This window comes from Cardiocondyla obscurior, linkage group LG28 (genome assembly GCF_019399895.1).
Source record: "Cardiocondyla obscurior isolate alpha-2009 linkage group LG28, Cobs3.1, whole genome shotgun sequence".
Classification (NCBI taxonomy): domain Eukaryota; kingdom Metazoa; phylum Arthropoda; class Insecta; order Hymenoptera; family Formicidae; genus Cardiocondyla; species Cardiocondyla obscurior.
In genome coordinates this window covers 1,501,794-1,527,539 of record NC_091891.1, presented here as the reverse complement: position 1 = coordinate 1,527,539, position 25,746 = coordinate 1,501,794, and the positions used below count along the sequence as shown (strand labels likewise).

Here is a 25,746-nt window from a genome sequence, read left to right as displayed (position 1 = left end):
AAGTCGAAGCGGGTTACAATGCCGTGCTCGCGAAAAGGGGGTGAGTCTTGAGAGGACCGATATCTATCTACCTCCAGATGACTAACTGGAGATTACCAACTAACTAGCACGAGAGAGGAAAATCAGAGAGGGAGAATCGTATATCGGTGATAAAACTCGCACCGGTAAGCGTTTTGTTAAAAATCTTTTAACCACGCTGATTCACGAGCTCCACGGTGAAAACAGTCAGGCGTTTGTTTTGATTATCTTAAATTAAGAACACCCCCGGTGAGACCGTATTTGGAAATCTAATTTATCGTTACCCTCCGAAAGTAAAATGTATGTGTATACGTAGAAAGATTAGAGAGATTAGAGCGCAGTGAGATTAGAGCACCGGATACGTGTAAAATATAGGAAGAACGTAAACGCGAAAACGCGCCGCCAGCAAATGGGGTAGTACGTGATCCCGAAATGGCAAATAGGTGGCCACGATGGCGATTGGTCCGATAAAAGTGATATTTCATCTCGCGCACACGGCGTAATCCGCCATTCGTCATAAATGTTACAATAAAGTAGATGTTATTTGTCATAAACCGTCGGTGGAATTTCGGATGGATGAAGAATTCGTCGTGCTCATTTTGAGCGGTTTTCTTTTTTTTTTTTCTTTTCCCCTTTTTTTTTTGCGTTTAGGCGGCTTGGTATTTCTGGATTTATTATCGTTTGCGGACATTAAGCGCGTTATTTATCGAGATGAAAAGAAATGGGGAGAAAAATACCGTTGATTTCATTCTTTCAGAGAAACAGCTCCACAAGAGGATACAGCTCGCACCATTAACGCTCGGGAACGCGAAATAAGTTCGACGTAGCTACCGCAGAAATCTGAAAAATCCGCGCCTCGAAAGTCTGACGTTCCAGATATCTCAAGTTAGCACTATTAAAATCGTTTATTTAATAAAATATTATAATCAATAAATGTAATAACGAATAATCCTCGCTTCTATCATTTTTTTTTTAATTTTTAATTATGTGCATTATCGATATTAAGTCTAAACGAAAAATAAATAAATAATATTTAATCGTGTCCTCATATAATCATCTTGTATGTACGTACACAGGTAAGTTATTATAATTATTATTACGCACATTATAGTGCATTACCAGCTCTTAAGTTCTCGGATACAGGTATCATCCGTAATAAAAGTAATTTAGAGCAGACTGCTAGAGCGAGGAAGAACACGCGAGGGGCGCAAAAGAGGTGGTGGTCCGCGAGTTATGCGCGGTGCGGTTGTTCCGCGAGAGTCGGGAGAATTTGCGACCGCTTCCGGCGGATATCTACGTTGCGCGGGTGGGTACATCCCAGGTCCAACCCATTTTTTCGTTGAGCACTATTTATGTACACCATCTGGATGTAAATATTCATGCGGGACGCGCGCGTGCATACTTGCAGCCACGTTCCGCTTCCAGCCACGGCGAATCGAAATAAATGCCCGTCTCGCGGTAGCTGAAATTTCAACCCGCGAGATGCGAGCAACTTCACCCTTCGATGGAAGATACGACCGCCCGGTGTTTTATTCCCGTCTTCGATACTTGACTACGCCGTGCAACTGTGCTACCGTAAGTCACATTTGTCTACTTTCGCGGTCGGGCTCGTCGATTTTTGACTCTGCGAATGGTCCCCCTACTAAAAAAAAACCTGGAGAAACTAATGTACCAGAGAAACATTTGCGAAAAGTGTTTCATTACTCACCGCAAAAAGAAAAAAAAAAGAGAAAAGTTCTCGATTAATTGCCGGGGAATACAATATTATATAAAATTTAATTAAGAATTAAATTGGAATAGAATACAATAGAAGAATTACGTAACAGATTTCTGTTAATCAAAACTTGTCAGAAAAGGTAATTGTGTAGTCTGTAGAAGTGAAAGTAATAACGGGTCGTAACGATGCGGGGGGTTTTTTTTTTTTTTCGCGAGTTAATTTATAGTAGTCACTTAAGCGTCGACATTTAATTACCGTGGGAGAGGGTATGGCTGGATGTCGGTGCAAAAATGAAAAGACCGGCTCATCTTTCCGGCCGAGATTTCGTGCATCGCTATCGTACAAAGCCTATGCAAATGTGCCTACACACCTGCGCTGATTTCCGCATTCTTGTGTACGGGCGCCGCGGAGAAAGGTCGCTTTTGCCATTGTAATTCGGTAGCCTCCGGGGCTCTCTTTCTCTACGGATCGACCGCGCACTCCACTGACCATGCGAGAACGGTAAATAGAAGGATACAGGTGAAACGGAACAATGGCCAGACGGGTGGAAAGATCGGATGCAAAGATGTTACCGTCTAGGTTTTCCGCGATCGGGCTCACGTCTCATGCACGGTGAACGGCCAAGTCCAACGAGCACGAAAACGAGTTTCATTAAAGATCTTATCACGCGTGAATAATGATAACTCTGCCGGGCATCGCTGCCTAGATGTAAAATTCAATCGGTCGATTTCTTTAATGAAATTTCTCTACATTTTAAACAATAAACATCAGTCTCGACGACTTTTTAATTATCTCGGAACCTTTGCGTATAGAAACGATTGGAAACGTCGACTTTCGCGAGCTGTAATATTGCGCGGAATATAATACACTGCGAAAAATCGAGCTTGACGCGAAGGAACTTGTAATATTCTATAACGCTGCGGCTACCTCGCGTAAAATTTTACGATCCGCTACAAGAAACAAATATTTCAAAAGAAGTGAAAGTTTCATAATGAAGCGTGAAACTTGCGTGGATATGTAAAATGCAACAATTTTCTCGCGCGGGTCATTATTCGCGTAACGTCTTCGAAGCGGAAAGTCATTTTCACTCGAGATAATGGTACAAGACCGCAAACCTCGTAGCTGCACGTAGCCGATGATCTGTGAGGGAATTTCGTTAATACACTCGCCGGATCGGAAAGAATTAACGGCGCACTTTCGAGGGGCCGACGTTCGAAGTTCCTCACGAGATAACGCGAGTTTTCCCGTCGTCACGAAAGGTAACCGGGCGCGTTCTAAATATTTATACCTGCGATTACACGGGAAAGCTCCGGAGGATGGTGCAACTTCGGTTTGAAAAAGGCGGCTTTCACTTCTCATGCCGGAAATAAATAAACTGACTTTCCTCCCCGGTGAGAATATCGCGAGCGCACGTTAGTTTCGGGGGTGCGGATGTTGACGTTCTATAGCTCGCTTCTAACGCGATAGAACAGCCTCGAGGCATCTTGGAAATTCTATTCCCTACACACGCCGCTTTGTTTTAATACGTCGCTCCGGAGTGTCTTGTGAAAACGAGGATAATAGCGCGTAATATTATGCACGGCGAGATTTTGACCAGACACGGCGTTTCCGACGAAGTTAGCGAAAAATTAATATTAAAAAATTTAGATAAATTGCAAGCAAATTTAATGAGTACGTGATTATTTTAAATTAAAAATAATTGAATTAAATTAAACCAATTGATAAATTTATCGTATTAATAATCAGCGTTAATAAAAATTTCGTAAATTGGTACATTGATAAAATTGAAATTAATTAGTTGTATTAAGTATTTCTTTTTCGAATACTATGAAAAAAAAATTAATACACTAATGTAATTTTATTGCAAATAATTTTATGTAACGATAACGTTCTTTCAGGATGTCTTCCTTTTCAGATGGTACTTCTCTTCGGTAAACACGTCGAGATGCATAAAGGAGGCACTGCATTTGTCTCCGTCGTTGTCGGAGGTAAATTACGTTCGCGAATGATAAATACAATGAATTTACAGAAGCGCGACGCGCATGCACTATTGTATCAATATCGCTTGTTGAAACTTGGCGTCTTAAAAAGTCAATGTTTAAGTACGTAACAGAAAATACGTTTTACAATAAAAATCAGGAATTTAATTGCTTCTTTTTGTCTCTCTTCTACGGACCCGTCTCAATCCCATTACTCGCATTCGCGTATTTTGCTGTATCCAGGAATCGAACCTTTCTCTACCGGGCGAATACGTTTTGTAACATTGCACAACGCTGAGATAAGATCGCGGAGCCGTATCCTACGTTACCGTACCGTAAAGATCCCGCGTAAATAATTCCTCCGCTGTGAGTCTCGCGAATAAAACTTTCCCGGGCGATTTGATACGTAATGCGCGCTGAAAACGCTTTCGATCGCCGGACGATTCGCGATGTTTTTCCACGCGCGCGCCCGTATATATCCCCCGCCATCCCCCGTGATAAACTGAAATTAAAGAAAACCGCACAAACCGGTTCGATTCGCGATGCAGCGAGATGCAACAGCCGCGCGCACATCTGCCGCTGAACGAACGCGCTGCATCTGAGAGCGCACAAATGGTGATTACGAGAACAAAAGGGCGAACACCGTGAATATATCCTTTCGTAGTACGCGTCGCCACCCCGGCGCGCGGCCGGACTCTTTCTTTCCCTCACCTCGGACCCTTCCCCCGCGCCCTTTTTCACAACTCGCGAGATCTTTTGTCTTCCTTTCGTTGACTCTCCGGGACTTTTTGCTCTCCGCCTCTCGCTCTATAATTCCTACCGTTTTTAGTACTCTTCTCGCATTTTTACCTGGCGAATTTCAACGTCAATGGCTTATTGTGAGCCGAATGAAAGGCGTGCTCGAAATAGTCATTCAATGACGTCGCATAATGCCTGGATAATGAACGTTCGCGCTGATGAAACGACATTTTCGGATCGTATAAAATAATTACGACTAAGACCGCGCGGAAGCAGCTGCGTAAGTAGCGGTAAAAGCTGGTCGATGTAATTTGCTTTGATGAATTGGTACATACTTCTTTCGTACTCTAATTAGAAAAACTTAAGAGCGAGATAAATAATCTACTACTTAGATATCATTTTTTTTTTTTAATTTAGCCATGCAAACCTTCGGTTATCTAGCCCTCTCTACTATGTGTATAATTCTTTATTTCCTCGCTGGGTATTTATTTGTAACAGCAGCAAAATCGCTATCGTTGAAATTAAAGTTTTAGAAAAATATTAATTTCAAATAATTGGAATATCGAAAGTACCGCGCGGATGAAAAATTTCTCTCCATTGATTTCGATTCTCGACAAAGCTTGACGTCCGACCGAAAAAATTCTCTTTTTCAAACGGCGCGCTCTGCAGCTCCTATTTTTTTTTATGGAACCTCGCCGGATATTAGCTTTCAATACTAAAAGTTTCGGTGGCTGTGAATCACCGCTGTGAAAGTTAAAGAAAAATGTTGCCGGCACCGCGAATACGCGATTGCATCGTAAATTCAGGCGCGATTTTGCCATTTCACGCGCCGGCCCTCGCGACGGTAAGTGTGAAACAGCCTTGAAACGACACGACGGTGCATTGTTCTCCCCCGGGTAGTGTAGACCGAAATTTCGAAACGAACCGACTACGAAACTTGCAGCGAAAGTCAAGCGATTTGGCGAACTCGGCCCGCGCCGCATCCGCTTGCATTCGAAATAATTCGACGACGTCGCCGGGAGGATTGCACATAGAAATCCCGGCCGCTGAAAACGGTCACGCTCCCCAAGTTATTTACCAGAGAATCGTAGAGTATCGTCTATACCCTCTATACACTCCATACGATGAAGGACCATTGTGCCGGACGGAGGGTTTCGCCGTGTTATTATCAACTCGGGTTTATCGTTCCTTGCGTACGACCAGTTTCGCGGTTTCGCCCGCGGTTCGGTGCATACCATAATTCGAAGCTTGGAAAGTCCGTCACTTAATTGAACGGTTTTTGTACGTAGAAATGAGAAACGGTTTTTACCGAGGTTTACCACGACTCATGCTCGCGCATTCCTTTCATTTAACGAGTTATATTTGTGCAATAATCATCGCGTAATTATCAACTGTTTTTACCGCCAGTTCCGATAATTTTATTTCGGCGACGTATAATTAGCTCGGAAAAAAAAAAAGTGATTTTATCTCCCCGCGTTATTACGTTAAATATCGTCATTCGCACGTTTACTGCGGCGGTGGAAAATAAAGCTGGCATTCACGAAGCGGGTAACGATCAGCATTTTTATGCCGCTAATGCGCCGATCGCGACAGAGTTACCCGCTTCCGTTATCGCGCGGTTGCTCTAATCTCTACGACTTTTCCCGTATAACGAATCGAGTGTATGGCCGGCTTCCCATAATCCGTGACGTAACGCTCGTCATTCCGGCGATGTGGGAAATTATTCAGGGGATATCAGGGCGCTCTACCGAAAGAGAATGACGTCGCGCCGCTCCGCGACTTCTTCTGCAGCTCGTAAAGATATGGAATGCAATTCCCTTCATTTTGCATAGCCCAATAAATCGCGATTTGCGCCGTGCACTTTATCCAGTTTTCCCGAGGACTTGAATCACGAGTCTTCACGCGCGGCACACCTAAACCACCATATCTCGCGAGTAATCCAAGTAGATAAACGATAAGGAATAGCCGCCGCTTCTCATCGTTCCTCTTATATTAGCCATAAAACGATCGTTTAGATATTCTTCCGTAAAAAAAAAAAAAAAAGTAATCGAAGACCTGTTGCCCCAGATTTCGACCGCCGCCGGCGAATTATTTTATTTACATGCCACGTTAAAGTAACTGGCTTAAAAGAAACAATGGGAAATCGGGGAATCTCGCCGTTTAGGCACGCCGTTCCGATTTCACTTCTGCAGAAAATTATTATCGGCGCGCCATGGATCGCCCGCGTCAAAATTGTCGGCAAGGCTGTTTGTTCGTTCGCACGGGCGCGCCCATGCTCGACGAAATTGCCGAGTTACGACTGTAACGCTTGAATTAAAAATTTCACGGAGATTATATCGTTGATACCGAAAGACACGCGGCATGAAATACTAGCCGCCTTCGGTTTGCGCGACCGCGAAAGGGGTCCCTTGCCGACCGAAAAGGATTTCAACGCGTCGAAACCGGTTTGAGTAAATACACATCACCGGCATGATCATTCCCCTGTAATTTACAACGAAATTATAAATTTATCTAGGCACTGCCTGTCCTCGCCGGACAATGACTGAAATACCACTTGGAGAAAGGACGGAAGGATAATTCGCTCTCTTTTATTCCCCGCTGTCGCGATAAATATATCGAAGGCACTCATTACAGCAATAATTCATCTCGATCAATTTTATGGATCATTAAATAATCAATGTTCCGTACAGCTATAACTCCGTTTTAATTTCCGAGCGATGCCAACGACGATTAGCGAGGCATAAAATACGCGGGTGTTTGTTTAAAAGATATCTGGCCCTTTTAATCGTTTCTCATTGGAGTTTAATGTTCAGTGCCACGCGCTTCAAGCGCAGTGTTCCATTAATCGCGCGTTTGAAGGCCCTCTTGCCTGGCACGAAATTCGCGCAATGCGGTTACAAATGCGTGTATATGTTGCAATCACACATGCGACGTGCAATCAACCAGTTAACTCGCTGCGAATTACTGACGCAGCTCGTCGTAAATAATGTCACGTGCGAATCTTGGTGTTAAAGCGTCTAACGAGGCTGCTGTCATGAATTAAATCAAACATAGCGCACTTGGCAAAACGTAACAAAGTTTTACGCAATGTCTCAAAGCTTCAGCGCAATTTTAAATGATACCTACGTCAAATTTCAATACGCCATCAAGAAGTCACATCTTAATTATTTCTCTTAGTTTATAAATTTAATCTTTTTTTTTTTTTTTTTTTTTTTTTTGTAAATTATTTATAATTCTTAACATCTGTAACTAAAAAAATTAATGGCAAATTAAATTTTTTTAATCATAGATAAATGACAGAAAGTCTTGATAGATACTTTGATGAGATGTGCCTGCTAAATTTCGAATAGTTTTTAAACATATTCTTCGCAGTCTATGCTTCCTGTATTTCTCGCAAAACGTCTGCTCGCGTAAAACAACCTCGCGTGAAAAACGGGATGGCGGAAATTCGAAAGAGTCTGGGGAGCGAACGAGCAACCGGTACGATGATTCGTCCTAACGTTGGCGCCAGAGGAAACTCGTTACGGTGAGAGCCAAAAGTCGTCGACGGAGACATATCCGCCAACGACGAAGAACGATGCTGCAGGCAGCGTCATCGAGTAACATCAGCGGGAAGAAGTGCCTCTCGCGTAGACGCTCGGTAGGTATCCGCACAATACGGCGTCATCGTCTTCAAACGACACGGCAACCCCCCAAACCCTCCTCCTTACTTGCAAAACGATATTTCGCTTCCCCGTATCTCCGTAACGCGCTACCGCTGCAACTGCTGCGATAGTCAAACTCTCGCATCCTTCGACAAGGATATACCATTCCTACAGACAGATACGTATACGTCTTGACCGTATACGTCTCAAGTTTGAACACGCTTCCCGGATGTAAGATAATGTTATTGGATAAACGTTGAATGCTGCCCGGTAAATAACGCGACAATATTATCTAATAGATTCGAGAGCGAGAATATTTTCAGTACGTACCGTAAACGAGGAAAGTGCCTCTTTAGGACTCGTGTAAATGAAGTGAGGCGCTTCGGTAGTGTAATTTTTCTTTTTTTTTTTTCCTCTCTTCTTTTAAATTTAATAAAAAGTTTCATAAAGAGTACCCGCGCGCTCGGGAAAGGGGTTAATCTGCGCGACGCGTCTCCCCTAAGCGGACCCTTTTTTTTTCGCGCGCGGTTCCTTCTGCAATTTCGCCCCTTTAATTAAAAGGACTCGCGGGGCGTCACGGCCCGTTGCTAATGAACCGGCTGAAAATAAAGCTGGGATTAAATGCGAATGACCACGTGTGGAAGGCCTCGTGAGAGTTGTAACGCGCGTGTCTACCTGCCACTTTCGCCGTGCCGTGCGCGAAAAGCATCGTACGCGCCGTGGGCCAAACCAGTCGAGTACCTTAATGAGGGAGATGCTCGTATTTATATACGTGCGTGTGCATCTCTCGGCGTGCGGCATGGCTGTGTGATGATGATGGTGCGGTGCACTGGTGCGGGTACCATGCATACCGCGGGAACAGGTACGTGCCGTGTGGGCATACGGGAGGAGGCGTCCACGAAGAATCGACCTCGCCGCATTCTCCCGTGGGTACTTGAAAACTTTTGGGTTCAGCGGGATATAAGTTCGCCACGAGATTCGGCTCTCATCACCGTGAATGGGAACACGAGATTGGTGGGCGGTTAATTACGCAGCAAACATACGCGGCGTGTTCTCAATCGCGCACATTGAGATATCAAAATAGAATTTTTCATCGAGGTTCAAACTGATAATTAGCCTACCTCGAAAAATCGGCCTACTACGTCGAATTTTTAATTTACAAAAAATATTTGTAGAACGGTGTGTTGTAATTTGAGATTAATTTAATACGGCCTGCGCTCGAAGCTGCGCGATCTTTTTGTATAATTTAAACGACGCCGTTTTGGAAAGCTTATTTTAATTCTGTCGAAAACGGAGCTCGAATTACCTTCCGTTTTAAAGCGTAATAGTGAACGTTATTCTCGGGTGAATAATGGGATTTTTCCCACGAGACCTAGGCCTTACGCCGTCCCTGGTCGTTGTCCCTCGATCAAGATCCTGATCCATGCCGGCCAGTCTTGCCGCGCCAGCGCGATCGAGAGGATCGATGCTGCATAGCTTCCAGCGCATCTCTCTCTCTCGATGCTCTCATTCGAGAAATCGAACGCACAGTGATTCTCAACGGAATTAATCGAGATCAATAATTAAGTGAGCTCGACAGTGATGCGTATCTCCATTTGTGCAATTACCTGCTGGATGTGTCACGTAGGTCTACCGGAGGTTCGCGGATTAGTAAACCCACTACCGCAACAGAATTCGCTCATTCATTTTTCCCAAATGGATTAAATTCCACGGGCGTGTACGCGAATACCTTTTTCATTTTTCATCCGCGCGTCTCTACGCCAAGAATCTATCAAACGGCGCGCTGCTTACATTTTCATTCCCGCGCGACGAATTACTCGGACGTGCTTTTCGAGCGACATACGACAGAACGTATAAAGCCGTCTTGTCCGCGTCATTAATTCGAGATTAAATTAATGAGTGCCGATTAAGGGCTTCCTTCTTCTGTCACGAGATCACGGCTCACATTGCTTGAACAGCTTATTACGCTCGATTTAGATTCCAATTGACCGCGTAACTCGCGTATCTGTATGATGTTCTATTAAATGTACCGCTCGAATTCTTTCGACTTATCTCCGTCGAGTAAACAGCCCAAAGCCAATGACGTAAAAATAGACTGATTCACACACAGCGTCTGATAAGTGTGTGACTCACGCGACGTATTTCTTTCCGCTTGCCACCTTTCATAAATCTTTTTATAAATGCCAATCAATTAACTTTTTATTCGCATCGCGTCGAACTTGATCAAATTTCGCAAATGTCTGTTCTGGTATTTAAAAAAAAAAAAAAAAATAATAAAAAAGAAAGAAAAGAAACGCACGTATACACACATACAAATACGACTCATTAAAATAATAAACCGTTAAATCAAAGTTGTCGAAAAGCCGACTCTCGGAATTTTCTGTGTGACGCCTTTAATCCTCCAATTTCTTTTTTTTTTTCGATTAAGTTCAAACAATGGCGAGAGAAAGGCACAATGAATGGCGCGCGGTGTTTTTTTTTTTTTATAAGTCGCCCGTTAATATGTTAATTTAATTTATCTCGCGGCACGCAACGCGCCCTATTCGTCTCTGTCTATCGCTCGATGTTTACATCCGTGTTTATTCCCCTCGCGTTACTTTTTTTCCGCGGCTTTTCCTGCACGCGAAATTGCATCCTCGCATACATCAGCGCGGGCTGTCACGCTTTTCCGACATCGCGGCGTTTTCCGAGTGATAATTATTATCCCTGAGATCTCGACTACCGAAATTGTCTGCCGGCCCGTCAGCCTCGCAAATTCAAATATTTGAAAATTTTACGAGCTATCGCACGAATTTACGCAAGCGTTACGATAATCCCGCGTTTTGCTGGCACGCTCCGCTAAGACGAGAATTGAAATCACCGGAGCACTCCTTGCATTATCCTTGCAAATCATAATTCACGACGGATTCGCGAATATGAAGGGCAGACAAGTTCGAGCTCGCTCGCTAGTTTCTTATGGATACTACCCTCGAGCTGTCGTAATCCCTATGTTATTAACGTAAGTCGAATATTCTCGCAAATTACGCCGAACTTTCCGTACCGAAGTTTAACTAAATGTGTCAACTTGCCCGTCCGGAAACTAATAATGACATTAGTCACTCGCGCGCGTGCAAAATGATAAAATTATAAAGCAATTATCAGAATGACACGAGGCACAAAATCGGAATCCCTCCAAGTTTCTACGGCTTAGAGATCTACGCTCTGCAACACAACAATTACTCTCGATTCGTAGTGGCGATGTAACGTGCGCCTTAACATCGCGCCGAGATATCGAGATCGCGTTCTCTCCGTCCTGATAATAGTGCATAATTTCACGTGACGGTGTGCTAGTGTGCGAGATAGTGCTGGTTCCACTTTCAAGTGCTACACAAGGGGCTGCAATTACCTACTCGCGATACGCGACGTCGCTGCCAGTCCGCCTCGCGCGGATCGCGGATGAAAGGATGCGATTAACGCGACGATTTGCCGTTACGGGACTGTGAAATTCGCGGAACGACGTGCAGCTTAGTCGCGCCAGTAATTCCGTAATGCATTTCTTACGCGATATCGGGAACAGCGCAAAAATAGAGAGGCTATCGATCGTTCGGCCGCGCTCGTGAAATCGGGACTATCGGCCGGCTGGTGTCACGAAGCAATCAGTGTACCGCGAAGTGTACCATCCCTCTAAATTGCGGTGCTGTCTCTCTCCGCACGATAACGGCACTCGGCTGCCACGCGGTATTCCAGTCCGCGAAAAAGAAAAAGAGAGGGGAAAAAAAGAAGAAGAAAAAAAAAAAATACCTCCACGGAAACGTACAATTATGCCGGCGGTCTAATTGGAAACAATGCCATTGTGTGCGATCGGAGAAAGTTTAGGAGTTTTGAGAGGACGTTACCGCGGTAAACGTTACGCAGTCGCCGAGTGCATCCATGGACATCTTTTTCATTCGTGAAATGAAACATCTCGAGATGACGCAACGAACGACCCTCGTTTCAGCCTCAATTATGACCGGCGTAATTTGACTCGCTAACCGAAGAAGACCACGTCGCATCTGGGATGCGTTTTGCGTGCGAGACTTTTGAAAAACTCGCCGGCACTTGCTCGCAAAGTCAGCGGTGCTTCCTGAAGTCCGAGCTTACTGTAATTCTCGCGCGGACACGCGGCTGCGAGTAGCGGTTCGTCTCGCGCGTGGTGCGATGTTACGTGCCGTCTACGGTGAATTTCGCGGCACTTCAAATGGCAGTTTCCGCCGCAGAGTAATAGTTTCGCAGCTACGGATTGTTTCTGCTCCGCTGGCGCGGCGCGTTTCGCTAATTTCCTTCGATAATGCTCGCTGACAGAACTCGCTACAAAACCGAAACTGGGCCGCCTGGCCGACCGATTGCAGCGACTTCCTCCAAATCGCAACGAGCCGACATTGCGCGACGGATGCTGCAGAAAGCGTATTCGAACCAAATTTAATTATCGGACTTCTTCAGCGAACTTGAAACCGCTTTGAAGAAAAGACAAATTCAGAGATAACGACGAATTATCAGAAGACCCGTTATGTCTATTTATATTCCTGACTACAATGGCGACACCTTAATGAAATCACCGCGTCGATATCTAGGAAACAATAATTGGCGCAAGCGGCAATACTGACAAAGCTACCGTGTTTCCGTTCGCCAGATTTCGAGCTCCACGTTGGCACGATGGAAACGCCGCACGTGTTACCACGCCGCGTCGCGTGAACGTATGGGGCCCTCTTCCACGAATCTCTTTCAGGAGTTCGTCGGTAGCGCGTAAATCCATCGCGCAGTCCGCGAAGAGGCAGTGATCTGCGTCTTCAAGGAAACCGGAGCCGGGAGAAACCGCACGGCCGAGGGCAACCGGCGGCGAGCGCCGAAGGACACCGCGAGAGAAGTTATCCTTTGCCTGGCGAATCGCGGCGCAACGTTCCGCGGGATTGGGTCGAGGCACCTTCGCTTCAACGTTGGAAGAAGTGCATCGAGCGTAAGTCCGAGAGGTGCGCTCCGTGACTCGGAAGGGAATGCGAAAGGCGCGCTGCGCTCGTCAAGAAAATCCTCGCGACCGATAATGTGGCTCGGCGATATGCGGTCGTCGGGGCGAATCCGCGACACGGTGATGCTGCGGCGAGCGAGGGAAGACTAGAAATTGCACGAAATCGATGCAATTGACAATTGTACCGTTGGTGTCGACCGCGTGGAGATGTTTCTCGGCTAATGCCGGCCGACCGACACGGAATTGCATCGCGTCGATTGCGCTGCGTGACCTGGAATCGTCCGGACACGCAGCCGTAGTCATTTATTGAGGATAATAACGGCTCCTTTCGACAGGAGGCACGTAGGTAAGACGCGTTTGTAATGTAAATCCGCTTTTCTTCAATATGTATGATACTGCTACATTTTAAATTTCTTTTCCCACTCACTGTTATATTATAATTAATAATATGTACATCAACAGCGAGGTATATTATATTCCATTGTTAATTAATTTCCTACTTTTTATTAAAAAAAAAAAAAGAAAAGACAAGTTTATGGCAGGAGTAACATTGGAAAAATTCTGTCCGCTCCATTTCGTGAAAACTATAAAATAAGCTATTATTATATGTATCTTTGGAAACGTGGAGATATATATATGCTCGGATGTTTATCCGGTATGTTTATTCTGGATGCACCGAGCGACTATACGGGTTTGGGGTTCAACGTATGTACACAACCTACCGAGTTGCTTTAACTTTAGGGATAGAATCGGCTTCGCGGTTAGTAGTCAGGAACTGCGGAGGATTTGAGGAGGAGGAGGAAGAGAACGTTTAATCGGCCCGTTAAGGAAAGTGCGATAGTATGTAGGAGGTGTTTATTTCAGTAGCCAAAGCATACGCGGCGATGATGCAACAACGAAATAGTCGGTCTCTTCCTTTCACTAAAAACACCATCCTACACATCGTAAAACGTTATTTAATTTCTATTCCGTTTCATATTATTTTATAAAATTATAAAAACTCTCCGATACTTGCCGGCTATCGTAATATTGACCAATAAATAAATAAATAAAGAGAATATAAATTGATAAAAATATGTATTAAAAAAATGCGATCATATCGCGTTAAAAATTACTATTTTGGTAAATGCAAAATTTTATGTATTCAGTTTCTTTTGCTCTCTGGATAATTACGATATCCATTTTACTCATTTAAATATTCTATATTATCGCAATATTTCATATCGCGTTGAAAATAAAATCAGCTTTTTAGCTTATTAAAGCAAGATAAAAAAAAGAAGTTATTTAGTATTAATGAGTTAACTCCCTCGGAAGAGAGTGTTGAGTGAACGTAAAGATTGCGCTTGCGATAGATAATTTAAGCGCAGGTATGCGAACAAAAAAGCACGTACGTGTGCGCGTCTCGGCATTGTGCGATTTAAAAAAAGCGTATCACTTGCAATCCATACGTTTCGCGCTATTATCAGCGTGAATGAACCTCACCACGCGAGTCTGACGCAATTGTTTACTATTGGTGTGCGTTATCTCTGCGTGTGAATGCACTTGCCGCCGATCGGCCAAAGAGAGAAAGACAGAAGGAACGACAAAGGCGAAGAATAGCCTATAACGAGCGTATCCGGTTCTAAATCGAGTTGAACGTAATTTAGTAATTAGAACGTAAATTAGCCGCATGAAAAAAAAAAGAGCAAAGTGGCGTTTAGCTCTGTAGTATCTCGCGCGGCTCGTGACATTTGTTTATTCGCGTGGTTTGTTTGTCGAAAAAGAGTAAGTTTCCCCTGACAGATTCTCGCGTGTTGCGAGAATAAAAGGAAAAAAAAAAAGAAAAAAAAATACGAGAAAGAGAGAAAAGATATGGTGAGAACAAAAGAATAGGAAGAACGATGGATCTGGGCTGCAGCGATAGCATATGCAACACAGAACGAAGGGACCTACGCAAAGAATGTTAAGACAAGCAAAAAGGTCTTGAAGTACTTCTTGGAGCTGCCGTAAAAGACAAGTCTGTCGGACAATAAAGATTTTCAAAATTATAAAACACGTATCATGGAAGTAAAAAAAGTTAACGTGTGTATCTATTTGTTACCGTAAAATAATAATTTTAATATAATTATTATAATGCTGTAATACCTAAGCGAACAATTTTTTATTACTTTATGTTATATTTGTATCTAATTAACGAACGAATCCCGTAAACTTGTTGTTTTTCTATAATAAAACTGTTGCTGTATTTTTTTTTTTCTTTAATATAAATAATATTTTTATAAATTAAAAATAAATTTTTTTTTAAACCACAAAAACCTTGTTTATTTATTTAAATTAAACTTCTACATGATTGGCTGGTAAAATTGCTCCCTTGTGTATCAAAATATTATAAAATTGAGTATTTTTTCATGAGTAAAAACGGCGAGGCGTTCGAAAAAACTTTCGAGTGCGTAGGCCCCACGTAGTTGCGTTCGGGTTATCCACCCTGAAGGCAAATCTGTCAAAGACGTGAATAGCCCAACGGTTTAGAAGAAAGAAAGAGGCGAGAGAGGATTGTGAAAGAGAGCCGCACGTTTTCAGAGACCATTCGCTGGAAGGGACCGGTATACGCTACCCAGAAGAATGGTTAGCAAAGACGCTGGCGGTCGGACAAAATCGATATATCGTTGTCAAAGAAATTATATCTAGAGAAAAGAAATACGTAAGGTAGCTCGCGCGCCTCTTGAGCAATCACGAATCATCCAACGATATGATCTCGATACGATCTTCAATCTCATCTCACAGATTTATTTATTTCGGTGAGAAATTGACAATTCCCAACTGGGAACTTTATAAAAAAAAACTTTGTACCACGTTTCATGCTAAATTATATAAACTTCATAATAAAGTAAATTCGTGACGTAACTCCTTATTCTTGAATCACGGTTAAAGACGGAGGGATCGATGGTCTAGAAAATCACGTGGAAATCTCGAACTGAGGGCAGAGTACCGAGCTTGATTTATTTCATTTCCCGGTGGAGGACGCGCGTACTCGTATTATTTAGCTCGAAAGTAATATCGCGGGTAACGACGACATGTGCGATGTTAAAACGTCGGTGAACGCCAACGCCTTGGGGAATAGGAGACGTACGTTGCGCATAATAGCTAATAATACATACGAGCGGCGGGCACGTAACGAACGGGCGAATCTGAATAACGAGCGATACGAGATACGCAATTGAAAATACCAAGCGACAAGTACTCGTCGGAAAGATAAACGAATAGCGGTGAAGTTGAGTCCAAAACGAAGGCCTTTCCTTCCGTGCGGTTAAAAATTCTCGGCCTGACCGCGCTATATCGGTTAGGTAGGAGGTCATTAATCTTCCTAAAGGATCGGTGCTCACCTACATATCGCTAGATAATGTTGCTGCTCGAGGGCGCTTAATCACGTACGCATACACGTGCGCGGGTATGCTAAACGCATGGAGGGCTCGATCCTTGATAAGATTGCTCTCGTGTGCGCCACGAGACGTGCGGTACGTTTTATTACGGCGCTACCGCAGGAAACGACCGTGTCTTCCGGTCTCTGTGCGACAAGTATCGCCGGTTGTTGAACGAAGTAATTGACAAAACACCCGCGATTACGATTGAGTACCCTGAAAGCCGATTTCCGCGCATGTAAGCGTCACCGTCCGCATTAAAATGATTAACCGATTTAAGATACTTGATACGTTTGTTACGTAAAATCTTCTTAACGAAAGAGATATCTCTCTTTCTCGGTTAGGATAACGCTAATATGAAATAAATGAAATATGAAACTTCCGTCGTAATACTCGGGTCAATTAGTTTTTCGTAATCCTCGTAAATATTAAAATAATTTAACAATTATTTGTTTAAATGCTTAACCCGGAACAATGCGTTTCAGTAAACGTTTCCGGCATGTTGATAAAGCGGCCGATTAAACTGCAACAACTTGTCGCGTTTGCACAGGTAATTTTCTCATTTTATCTTAATTTTGAAAATAAATATAGAAAATGCAACGTAAAAATGTAATTTTGTTTTACGCGAACGTTCGGCATGCATTATTACTGCTATACTTGATAAACAAAATCGTTGATTATCTTTGTTTTCGATATTGGTTGTTGAATTTTTCCAATAATTAATATTATGAGAATTCTGAAAAGTTTTATGACAAAATTACAAATATTTCTCATCTATAATAATAATATGATGTAGTCGGCTAACCAAATAAATATTGCATCAAGTAAAAGGATACAATTTTTATTTTATAGAATGTATATTGAGATTAATGGAAAAGCAGAAATGTATTTTACATCTCCCTTGCGCGGTATTGTTTACTTTTATATTTCATTAAATTTAATAAAATTTGCATTAAAGATAATTTAAAATACAAAAGTTTAGACATTTTGTAGTACTCGTAATATAAATCTATCTACTTAAATCTGGTGCGTATCACGTGTATACGTAATACAATATACTGCATTTTTCATGGAGATAAAATTCTGCACATTTGGCAAGTTTAGTTTTAACAAATTTGGAAGAAATTCGAGGTGAGAATAACATAGCAGCGTGAATAACCCGAATGATTCTAGTCAACTTTAGATGGGAAGAGATCAAAGATCTCGTCACCCAATTAATTGAAAGGTTAAAAGGTTTAAATAGCGCGCACAGTACCTCACGCTCGGCTAACGAGTCAGTTCCCGGTGTACGTATTCGCTTTTCACGATCGTAGGTCGATTACCATCCCCGGTTTTTACGCAATCGTGCCATGGTCGTTAAGCCCACGCGATTATTTTTGCATCCCGCTTTCGTCTCACTGCTGATTCTAACACGCCGCAATTCATTCGGGAATGTCAATCGATGAATTATGTATATACGCGGCACCGATTTGCTGCTGACATCTCGCTGTTCTTAGCAGAATTGCTTTTTGCGAGTGCCACGGGAAATAAATCTGAGGAATGTGTTTCGCGAATTTTTCCGAGACCGCAACTGCTTCCGTATAACGTGCAGAATGCATTGCTAATGTTGTTATTAAACTGCAAAACGATAAACATATTTGTATACGACGTATTAAAAATAATTCGAAATTACCGTTTAATATTATATGAAGACGGAAATTTATTTGTTTTGCTAGATAAAATTACGTAAAATGTTATTCCAAGCGTAATTTTAAATGCTGTACGTTGCGGCGAATGATATTGCTCGACAATGAACTCGCTATCGAGATGGTATATTATATTTATACGAGCTAAATCGCGACAAGTGTCTATGGATGATATTTAAATCGTGATAATCACCGCAGATCGTGGTCACCTTCGTGGATCGCGTGCTGGTGAGCGCGTAAAGGATTCGGGTCAGCGCATTTGCGGAAACACCTGAATTTTCCAGTACCGTTAATTACGCCAGCTAACACGCCTATAGCTCGCATTCCCGACGTACACACGACAAACATTTTTATCACGAAACTGATATTTCTCCAGCGCAAACGCAATCTTTACTCTCATTTGCATGTTACGCAATGGTGACATAATTAAAGCTTTTTAATAAAAACATTATTCAACGAGAAATTTATTCTGATAATTTTTTTTTTTTTGTTGTACTGCCTTGATTATCTGCGCTTGTAATTTTTTTTTTTTTTTTTACTTTATTTTTACAGCCTCCGTTCGCTCGTTGCATATTCCACACAACGTGACCACCGAATATATTGTAATACATTATTTTTCCGAAAGTTTAATAGCGTCACGCTGCAGAAATTATTTTTTTTACGTAAAACTTTCGCAACTGGATAACGCGTGCAAACAAATTCAATTAAGATTATAAATTAATCAGACTGCTTTGACAGACGACGAGCCGCGAATCTGCCGATTTTAGGGTCAATTTAACGCCGACATGTTGCCCGTGCTAGGAATGATTCACGCGTGTTTCGTTACGACGTGGCGTTACGCGTTATCTGCGATCTAAAAGTAGAATTCCAGCTTCAGTAGGGGGGCTTTCGAAGCGTGCGGCTGTATGGGAATCATCAGAAGAGCTCACACAGGGGCACGGTAGCGAAGCCGCGACAGTTTAATTCAATTTACGCCGCTGTCGCGCGCGGTCTTACTGCCTCATGTGAATTGCATCCACCTTCCCCACGAGGGTTGACAATGTTCACGACCTCAAGCGATTCTCGTTTAATATTTACGCTATGCACGCTCGCCGATTTAACGCATTGCCGAATTATATCGACGCATCCGGCAGCGCTTCGGATTATAATTAAATGAAATAAAATCCACCGCGCTCCTCCCTCTTTTTATGCTCGCGAATATTAACAAATTACACTGCCGCCTCATACCCTTATTGCGCGTCGTTTTATGAATATTTATCGCCGGATCGATCTTTATTTTTGTCGAGCGATACACTGGCCGATTGTATTTGCCGAAAATACGCAGTTTACAATTGAACCGGTTGATGCTTTCGATAAGCACGGCACGATTTTTCGTATTTTTTTTTTCTTTTTTTTTACGGCATTAATCGTGATTTTGTTCGATTTGCATTCGAGATTCTTCCTCGTTTTTATATTTAATAAATCTATTTCATTTGCAAGCGCCAGGTTTTTGTAAATTAATCTTGTTAATTATACAAATTTAAATCATTGATGTGCGTTGTGGCGATCTCATTTGAGAGAGAAGTAAACTCGATGATCAGCATGAAACGCATTTATATAAAGTATAAATATTATTTTTGAAAATTTATTTATATTTTATAGAGAATAATTTTTATTATTTTAACCGTTTTCTTCACATTTTATAAAAAGAATTATCTTGCTCGATTTGGAAAGAATATTAATACAGATAAGTATAACTGCTAAGTTCCATATTTTATAAATTCAATTTTAGACGAAATATTAAAAATTTTTAATGAATATTTATATATTTTAATAAAAAAAAAAAAAAAGTATGACTCTTACTACTTAAAAGTTTCTCAGACGTATCGGTAATACTTTCTTAATAATTCACAAAGCGTTGTAGTAAACTTGAAGGCTCATTTTGCGAAGAAATAATGCTGTTTCGCATTACCGGTCTCTACGGGCATATTAAATTCCGTTAATCTCTCGAGTTTCTTAGGGATTCCAAGCACGATTTCCTCAGGGCGAACACATTACAATATTTAATGTCTCCGAGCCCAGGAACCAAATTAATTCAAACCGGATACCGGTCAGCTACCGGAAATTCCACGAACGATAGAACGTGCCTTCAATGTCGGCGAACGATGGCGCCGTCGGATCGGCGCAATCGTTACAGAAGCGCGCCTTCTGCTATTTATCGTCGATCGGCGAGATTTCCAGAACGTGGTCGAGTTCGAAATAGCGAATTTTGCCGAGAAGAATTTTAATCCCAAGCTTAATCCTACACCTCGCTAGAGAGTCCCAATTCTCGTAATCCAGACTCGTATTTTTCCGTTTGCGAAATTAAATGTTATTAAATTTTCTGAAGATTTCACGAAAATTACATTTATCTTTCTAGCTGTAACTTCGCATTTTTTTTTTTTTTTTTTTTTTTTTTGAGTCGCCAAAATTCGTTTCGGCTTTTGCAAATTAGTCAAAACGGCGCGTAACGCGGACATGTAAAGCGGAAGTGCAGCCGTGGCGGTATCATTTAGCGGAGCACGTGAATTTAGTGCAGGTTGAAAAATGAATGAGAACGTTCTTCGTCGCTTCACGTCACGCGTCTGCGAGTTTGAGACTTTATTTCATTAGATTTTTGCGGAAATAATTTCTGCATAAACCGTACCTGATGGATAATTTTTGGTGCTCGCAGACAAGCAACGTGGAAGGGACAGTTTTAAATATTTTAAACATAGTTGATTCTGTTAAAGTCGGCAAATTGCATTAGTTTCTCTCCACTTTCAGTATATAAAGTAATCGGATATCTTTAAACAATAAAATCCTTTTCACATCTGATTAATTTAGTATATTTGTAAGTTTTCTTTCACTATTTCGAGAATTCTTATAAAACTAAAAAATATTTAAGCCTCCCTTTTATTTTCCCTATCGCGCAGCTATAATTAAAAAAATTTGCGTATTTTTTATTTCAGAATCTCTCCGTGTCGCCGGTGCCTATTTTCTTCTAGAAGACGCAAGTAAAATGCCGTTTTGCGAACGAAGATGAACGATGAAATAATTTCGCAGTTTAACGTCGGCAGCAACATTCCCTTTGCTGACGAGAATGCGATTAACGTGGACGGAGGTACATCTCGTCTGGTCACTTCATGGATCACGTCGAAGGGGTTGACGAACGCCGAGGAGGATACGTGCTCGCGGAACGTGCAAAACTTCACGACCTTTCGGGCTTCCGGTCTATCGGCGAGACGGGACTTGCCGGCGTCTGACGACGGCAAGATGCTCAATCATCGGCGGGAGTTGTCTCGGCAACGTTATGCGCGTCAATCGTCTGCGAAGACAGATCAAAGCGAAGAGATCGAAAGTGCAGCGTCGCGCTTCGAGAATGCAGTAACAAAATACCAGAAGCCGAAGCCACGTCCCAGGCGGCAGATCAGCAAAGAGCGCCAGCAGCAGCAGCAGCAGCAAAGCAATTACTCGAGTAGCGACGAGAGCGTCGCGCGAAATAAATCAAAGAGTACTAGCTCGATCGACACGCAGTCGGTGAATAATATTTTGGACGAATACGAGGACTTGGATTATCGCAGATCGTCGGATTTAAGTGACGTCGGCAATATCAGCGTGACGAATTTCGAGGCGATAATGATGGATCAACAAAAACGGCAGCAGATTAAGTCAAGGCAGATCAAGCCAGGGTCGAGCGCAAAGATTCAGATTAAATCTATTCCGACGAGAGAGAGATTTCAGCCGGTGTTAAAGGTGAACCAGCAGACTCAAGTGAGGCAGCGTTCGCGGGACAGACAAAAAGACTCTAACAGAGGACATCAAGATACCTGTTGTACTTCACCGCCGGCTACAATAGCCGCAATCGAGAGCGGCCGCTCGAAAATGCCCGAGATCTTGTTGCGCAAAGGAGAGGTCCAGAAGAGGGTGGACGAATGGTTGAATCAGGCGCACAGCCAAAACTTTTCGGTAACTCGTGAAAAACCCTTGACGAGGTCGAACAGCAGCGCCGAGCAGAAGAGCCAGCGAAGATATCGCGGTCAGGACTCAAAGTCTCGATCGTCGATCGACGAGGCGAGGGACAGGTTGAACGGAGGAACTTCGTCGAGTTACGACGATCTGACTCGCGTGAACCGCAGGATAGAACGCGGCAGGCCGGAGAAGGTAAACGTCGGTGTGAATACTAGTAGAGGCACATACAAAGAGTACTTGGCGGTGAAGAGTAAACAGCAGGATTACGGCTACAACCCTCAGTTAAGCACTACATCATCGAGATCCGGAGATTCAAATCCTACCTCAAGGATCCCTCAAAGGGGACTTCTCAGCTCGAGCTTCAAATCTAAACGCGTTGAAGCGGATTTCGAAGAGAAAACCGCGAGTAGAATTGCGAATTTGACGAAAGCGACAAGCGAGTCCGATGATAGAACGATTGTTAATAGTAATTCGAAGACGATTCAAGTGTCCACTGGTACGACGGTGACGGCAACGACGACGATGACGTCGTCAATTATTTCTTACAGAAGACCGTCGTTGAAGCGTTCTGAAAATGTGAATGAAAACTGTGCGGTGACAGCGGCACACTCGCTTGTTAAGGAAGAGATGGACCCGTCATGCGAGCCAGGCCCCTCGAAGGGCCCATCGTTGCCCGGAGGCAGCCTTAGCGACCAAGGCGAGCCGATCTCACCAAATAAGGACGGAGAAAGTAGGCGGCAAGCTGCTGCGGCAAGCGGGCCGACGCTGCGACCCGTCGCTGCCGATAAAACGGTCGAAGCGGCCTGTAAATCGACGGAAGTGTCGACAAGATGCGCCGCAAACTATCCTCGAAGTAGCTCGTCGAGGCTCGCTTCGACGGCGGACTCTGACCGCGTTATCGCAATAGAATTGCCGAGACGTCGACTTCAGTTTTCCAGCGACGTCCGTAAGGAGCCCAGATCGATCGATCAATCGCGGCAGGAGTCACCGATTTATGGCTTGGCTGTTAGCGCCCGTGTGCGAGCGTTTCAAGGTCAAACAGATTCGCGTACACCAAGATCAAGGTGCTGCCAGATCGCGGGAACGTCAATGGAGGTTAAAAGGCCACCAGCTTTACCGCGTAGGGATCTCGGTGCGTCTCCATCGCGAGATATCGGCTCGCAAAATCAAACGAAAATGTCGATCGGAATACTTCCGTCAAGTTTCAAGCCAAATAATAGAGTCTACACCGCAATTAGCGATTCACAACAGTCAAACGAGCAGAATGCCGCAAGATCAAAAATCGCCGTCTGCGAAAACGTTCCGTCTATTAAAATCATACGCTACGCTTCTCCCGATCACGTGGAAAAAATTTACGAACGGAGCTTGCAGCCGCAAGTGATTCATACCGATAATCTCGAGTCTATTTTTCGATCTTCCCTGCAAGTATCGCCTTACGGTGAAAAGATCGGAATTTCTAAACTGGATCGAGAGTCAACCGTAACGAAAGAAACGTCGCCGGCGTTCGAAAATGAGTCATACGATAAGACCGGAAAATCGCGACACGAGCATCTCGAGACAATCGAAGAGGACGAGCGGAAGAGCGAAGGCTCAGCTTGCAGGTATCCGGAGATCGGATTGAAGCAGTGTCTGAAGGTGCAGAAGAGTCTGCCGAACGGTAAATCGAAAGAGTCGCCAGACAAAAAGAAGGACGTTTCGATCTACGTTAAATGGAATCAACAGCAGCAGGTTGTGCTTAACGAACCCGCGAAAACTTTCGGCACTTTCCAGTCGGCATCGTTTTGTCAGAGCAACGTTAAATCGAACGTCAAGTCTCGATCGCCGGAGGTAAAAGAATCCAGATGTCGTGAAGAGATTGAACACGATCTAGACGAGTCAACGACAATCTTTCAAGAACCTGCGGATGATTACGGCAGCACGTCGCGAGAAGATCAGGATCACCTGACGATCCATTCGCGAGAGAACAGCAATCTGTCGACCGCTACTATTCCCGTGGACGAACTCGAGAGTCAGAGGGGATCGAGATTGAAGGCTGAGGAAGATCCTTCTCGAAATAAATTTCAGCACGGTGAAAAGTTACAAGATCGCGCAGTGGAAGAAACGGTGAAAAATGTTAGTGAACGTGGTGCCGTGGTCAACGAAGTTCTCGTTAAAAACCTGCAATTCGAGCAGGATCTGCCGGAAAATCCGGCCGAACAAACGAGACCGGATTATGTGATACAACAGGTGAATTTCCATAATATTTTGTGCGACGATTACGAAAACGAGAAGCTGAGAAATAAGAAACTTACAAAAGAAGAAATGGAACACCAAAGACTAATCGATATGCTGAAGAAAGGAAATCTCGAAATGCTGAAAATGGTGAGTAGTACGCAAATTTTTTATATTAAATAGAGCGTGATGATTTATTGCTCAATTAATACGATCACTTATCGTATAATCAACTTGACAAAAAATAACACCGTATGACTGATACTTAACTATTTTAAAAACTTATATGTCGATCGAGAAAAAAAGAAAAAAGAAAAAAGAAAAAAAACGAGGTTGTTCGCGGTAGAAATTCAATCTCGGTTATTTGACACGCAATATCTACACAGTTTGATATCGATTGTTTTCGCCGCCACAAACTATTTCGTTTTAATCGCGATAAAATGCGCCGATAAGATATACCCGACAGTAACCCAATAATTACACACGTGCTGCTACACGATAGCCGGTGCGACGAGAATTCGCGGCTCTTTTGCTAATTACAAGCCCAACGAATAATCGAAAATGTTCGTTTCGTCCGACTGTTTATTTCGATCTAGTAACAAATACACCAAATTGCCATTAATAACGACCCCAACGTTGTTTACGTATCACCGCGTTGTCACTAAATGACCAATTATTTTGCAATGTTAATTTTAACTTTCCAAATTACAACAATGCGAACGGAATTAATCGACCTAATTACGACATTACGTAATAGAACAAATAGAAAATTGCAAACCAATAATTATTAATACAACATTATCAAAGCAACAATTAATCGTTTAGAAACTGATCACTTGTAATGACTTATTACAATATACATTATAATTTCTAAAAATAAGTGGAGTATTTTTTTTTACTAATTTACCCTAAGAAATAATATTATTATAATATTATTATAAAGATTTAAAGAGCAATTCTGTATTGTTCATATTATAGCAAACGTGTTTATGTATAAGCTTAAAAAAAAAAAAAAAATTGCTGATAAAGTTAAACATTGTGTATATGCAAAGCGTTGTCGGGGGAATAAACTGTAATCGTATGCTTCTTAATAATGTATGTAGTTGTCATAAAAGAGGGCTGTGACATAATGTAATTATCAAGTTTCTGCGTTGCGGTCGTCGTAAACGTGATGTAATGGGGTTTGCGCGCGTGTCTCAGTATATCAAATTCTCCCGGAGGGAATGATATTTCACTCCCGGCGGAATGCGGGATGCAGAAGGATAATTCGCAAGGCCTGACTTGAAATAGGGATACGCGAAAAGCACCGCCGACATTTCGCCATCGATAGCTGATATTTCGATATCGATAGCACGTAATTTCATCGCGACGCCTGTTCACTCAGTCGACGATATAAAAGGCTATAT

At 42.9% G+C, this 25,746-nt stretch overlaps 1 protein-coding gene across 1 annotated transcript; it reads left to right on the top strand.

The window, feature by feature from the left end:
• Positions 1 to 8,411: 8,411 nt before the first annotated feature.
• On the top strand, positions 8,412 to 25,714 carry LOC139112362 (serine-rich adhesin for platelets-like). The gene is made up of 2 exons (XM_070673334.1): positions 8,412 to 13,423; positions 21,130 to 25,714. The coding sequence occupies exon 2, from the start codon at positions 21,200 to 21,202 to the stop codon at positions 24,521 to 24,523; it is 3,324 nt and encodes a 1,107-aa protein (XP_070529435.1). The 5' UTR covers positions 8,412 to 13,423; positions 21,130 to 21,199; the 3' UTR covers positions 24,524 to 25,714.
• The last annotated feature ends 32 nt before the right edge of the window (positions 25,715 to 25,746 follow it).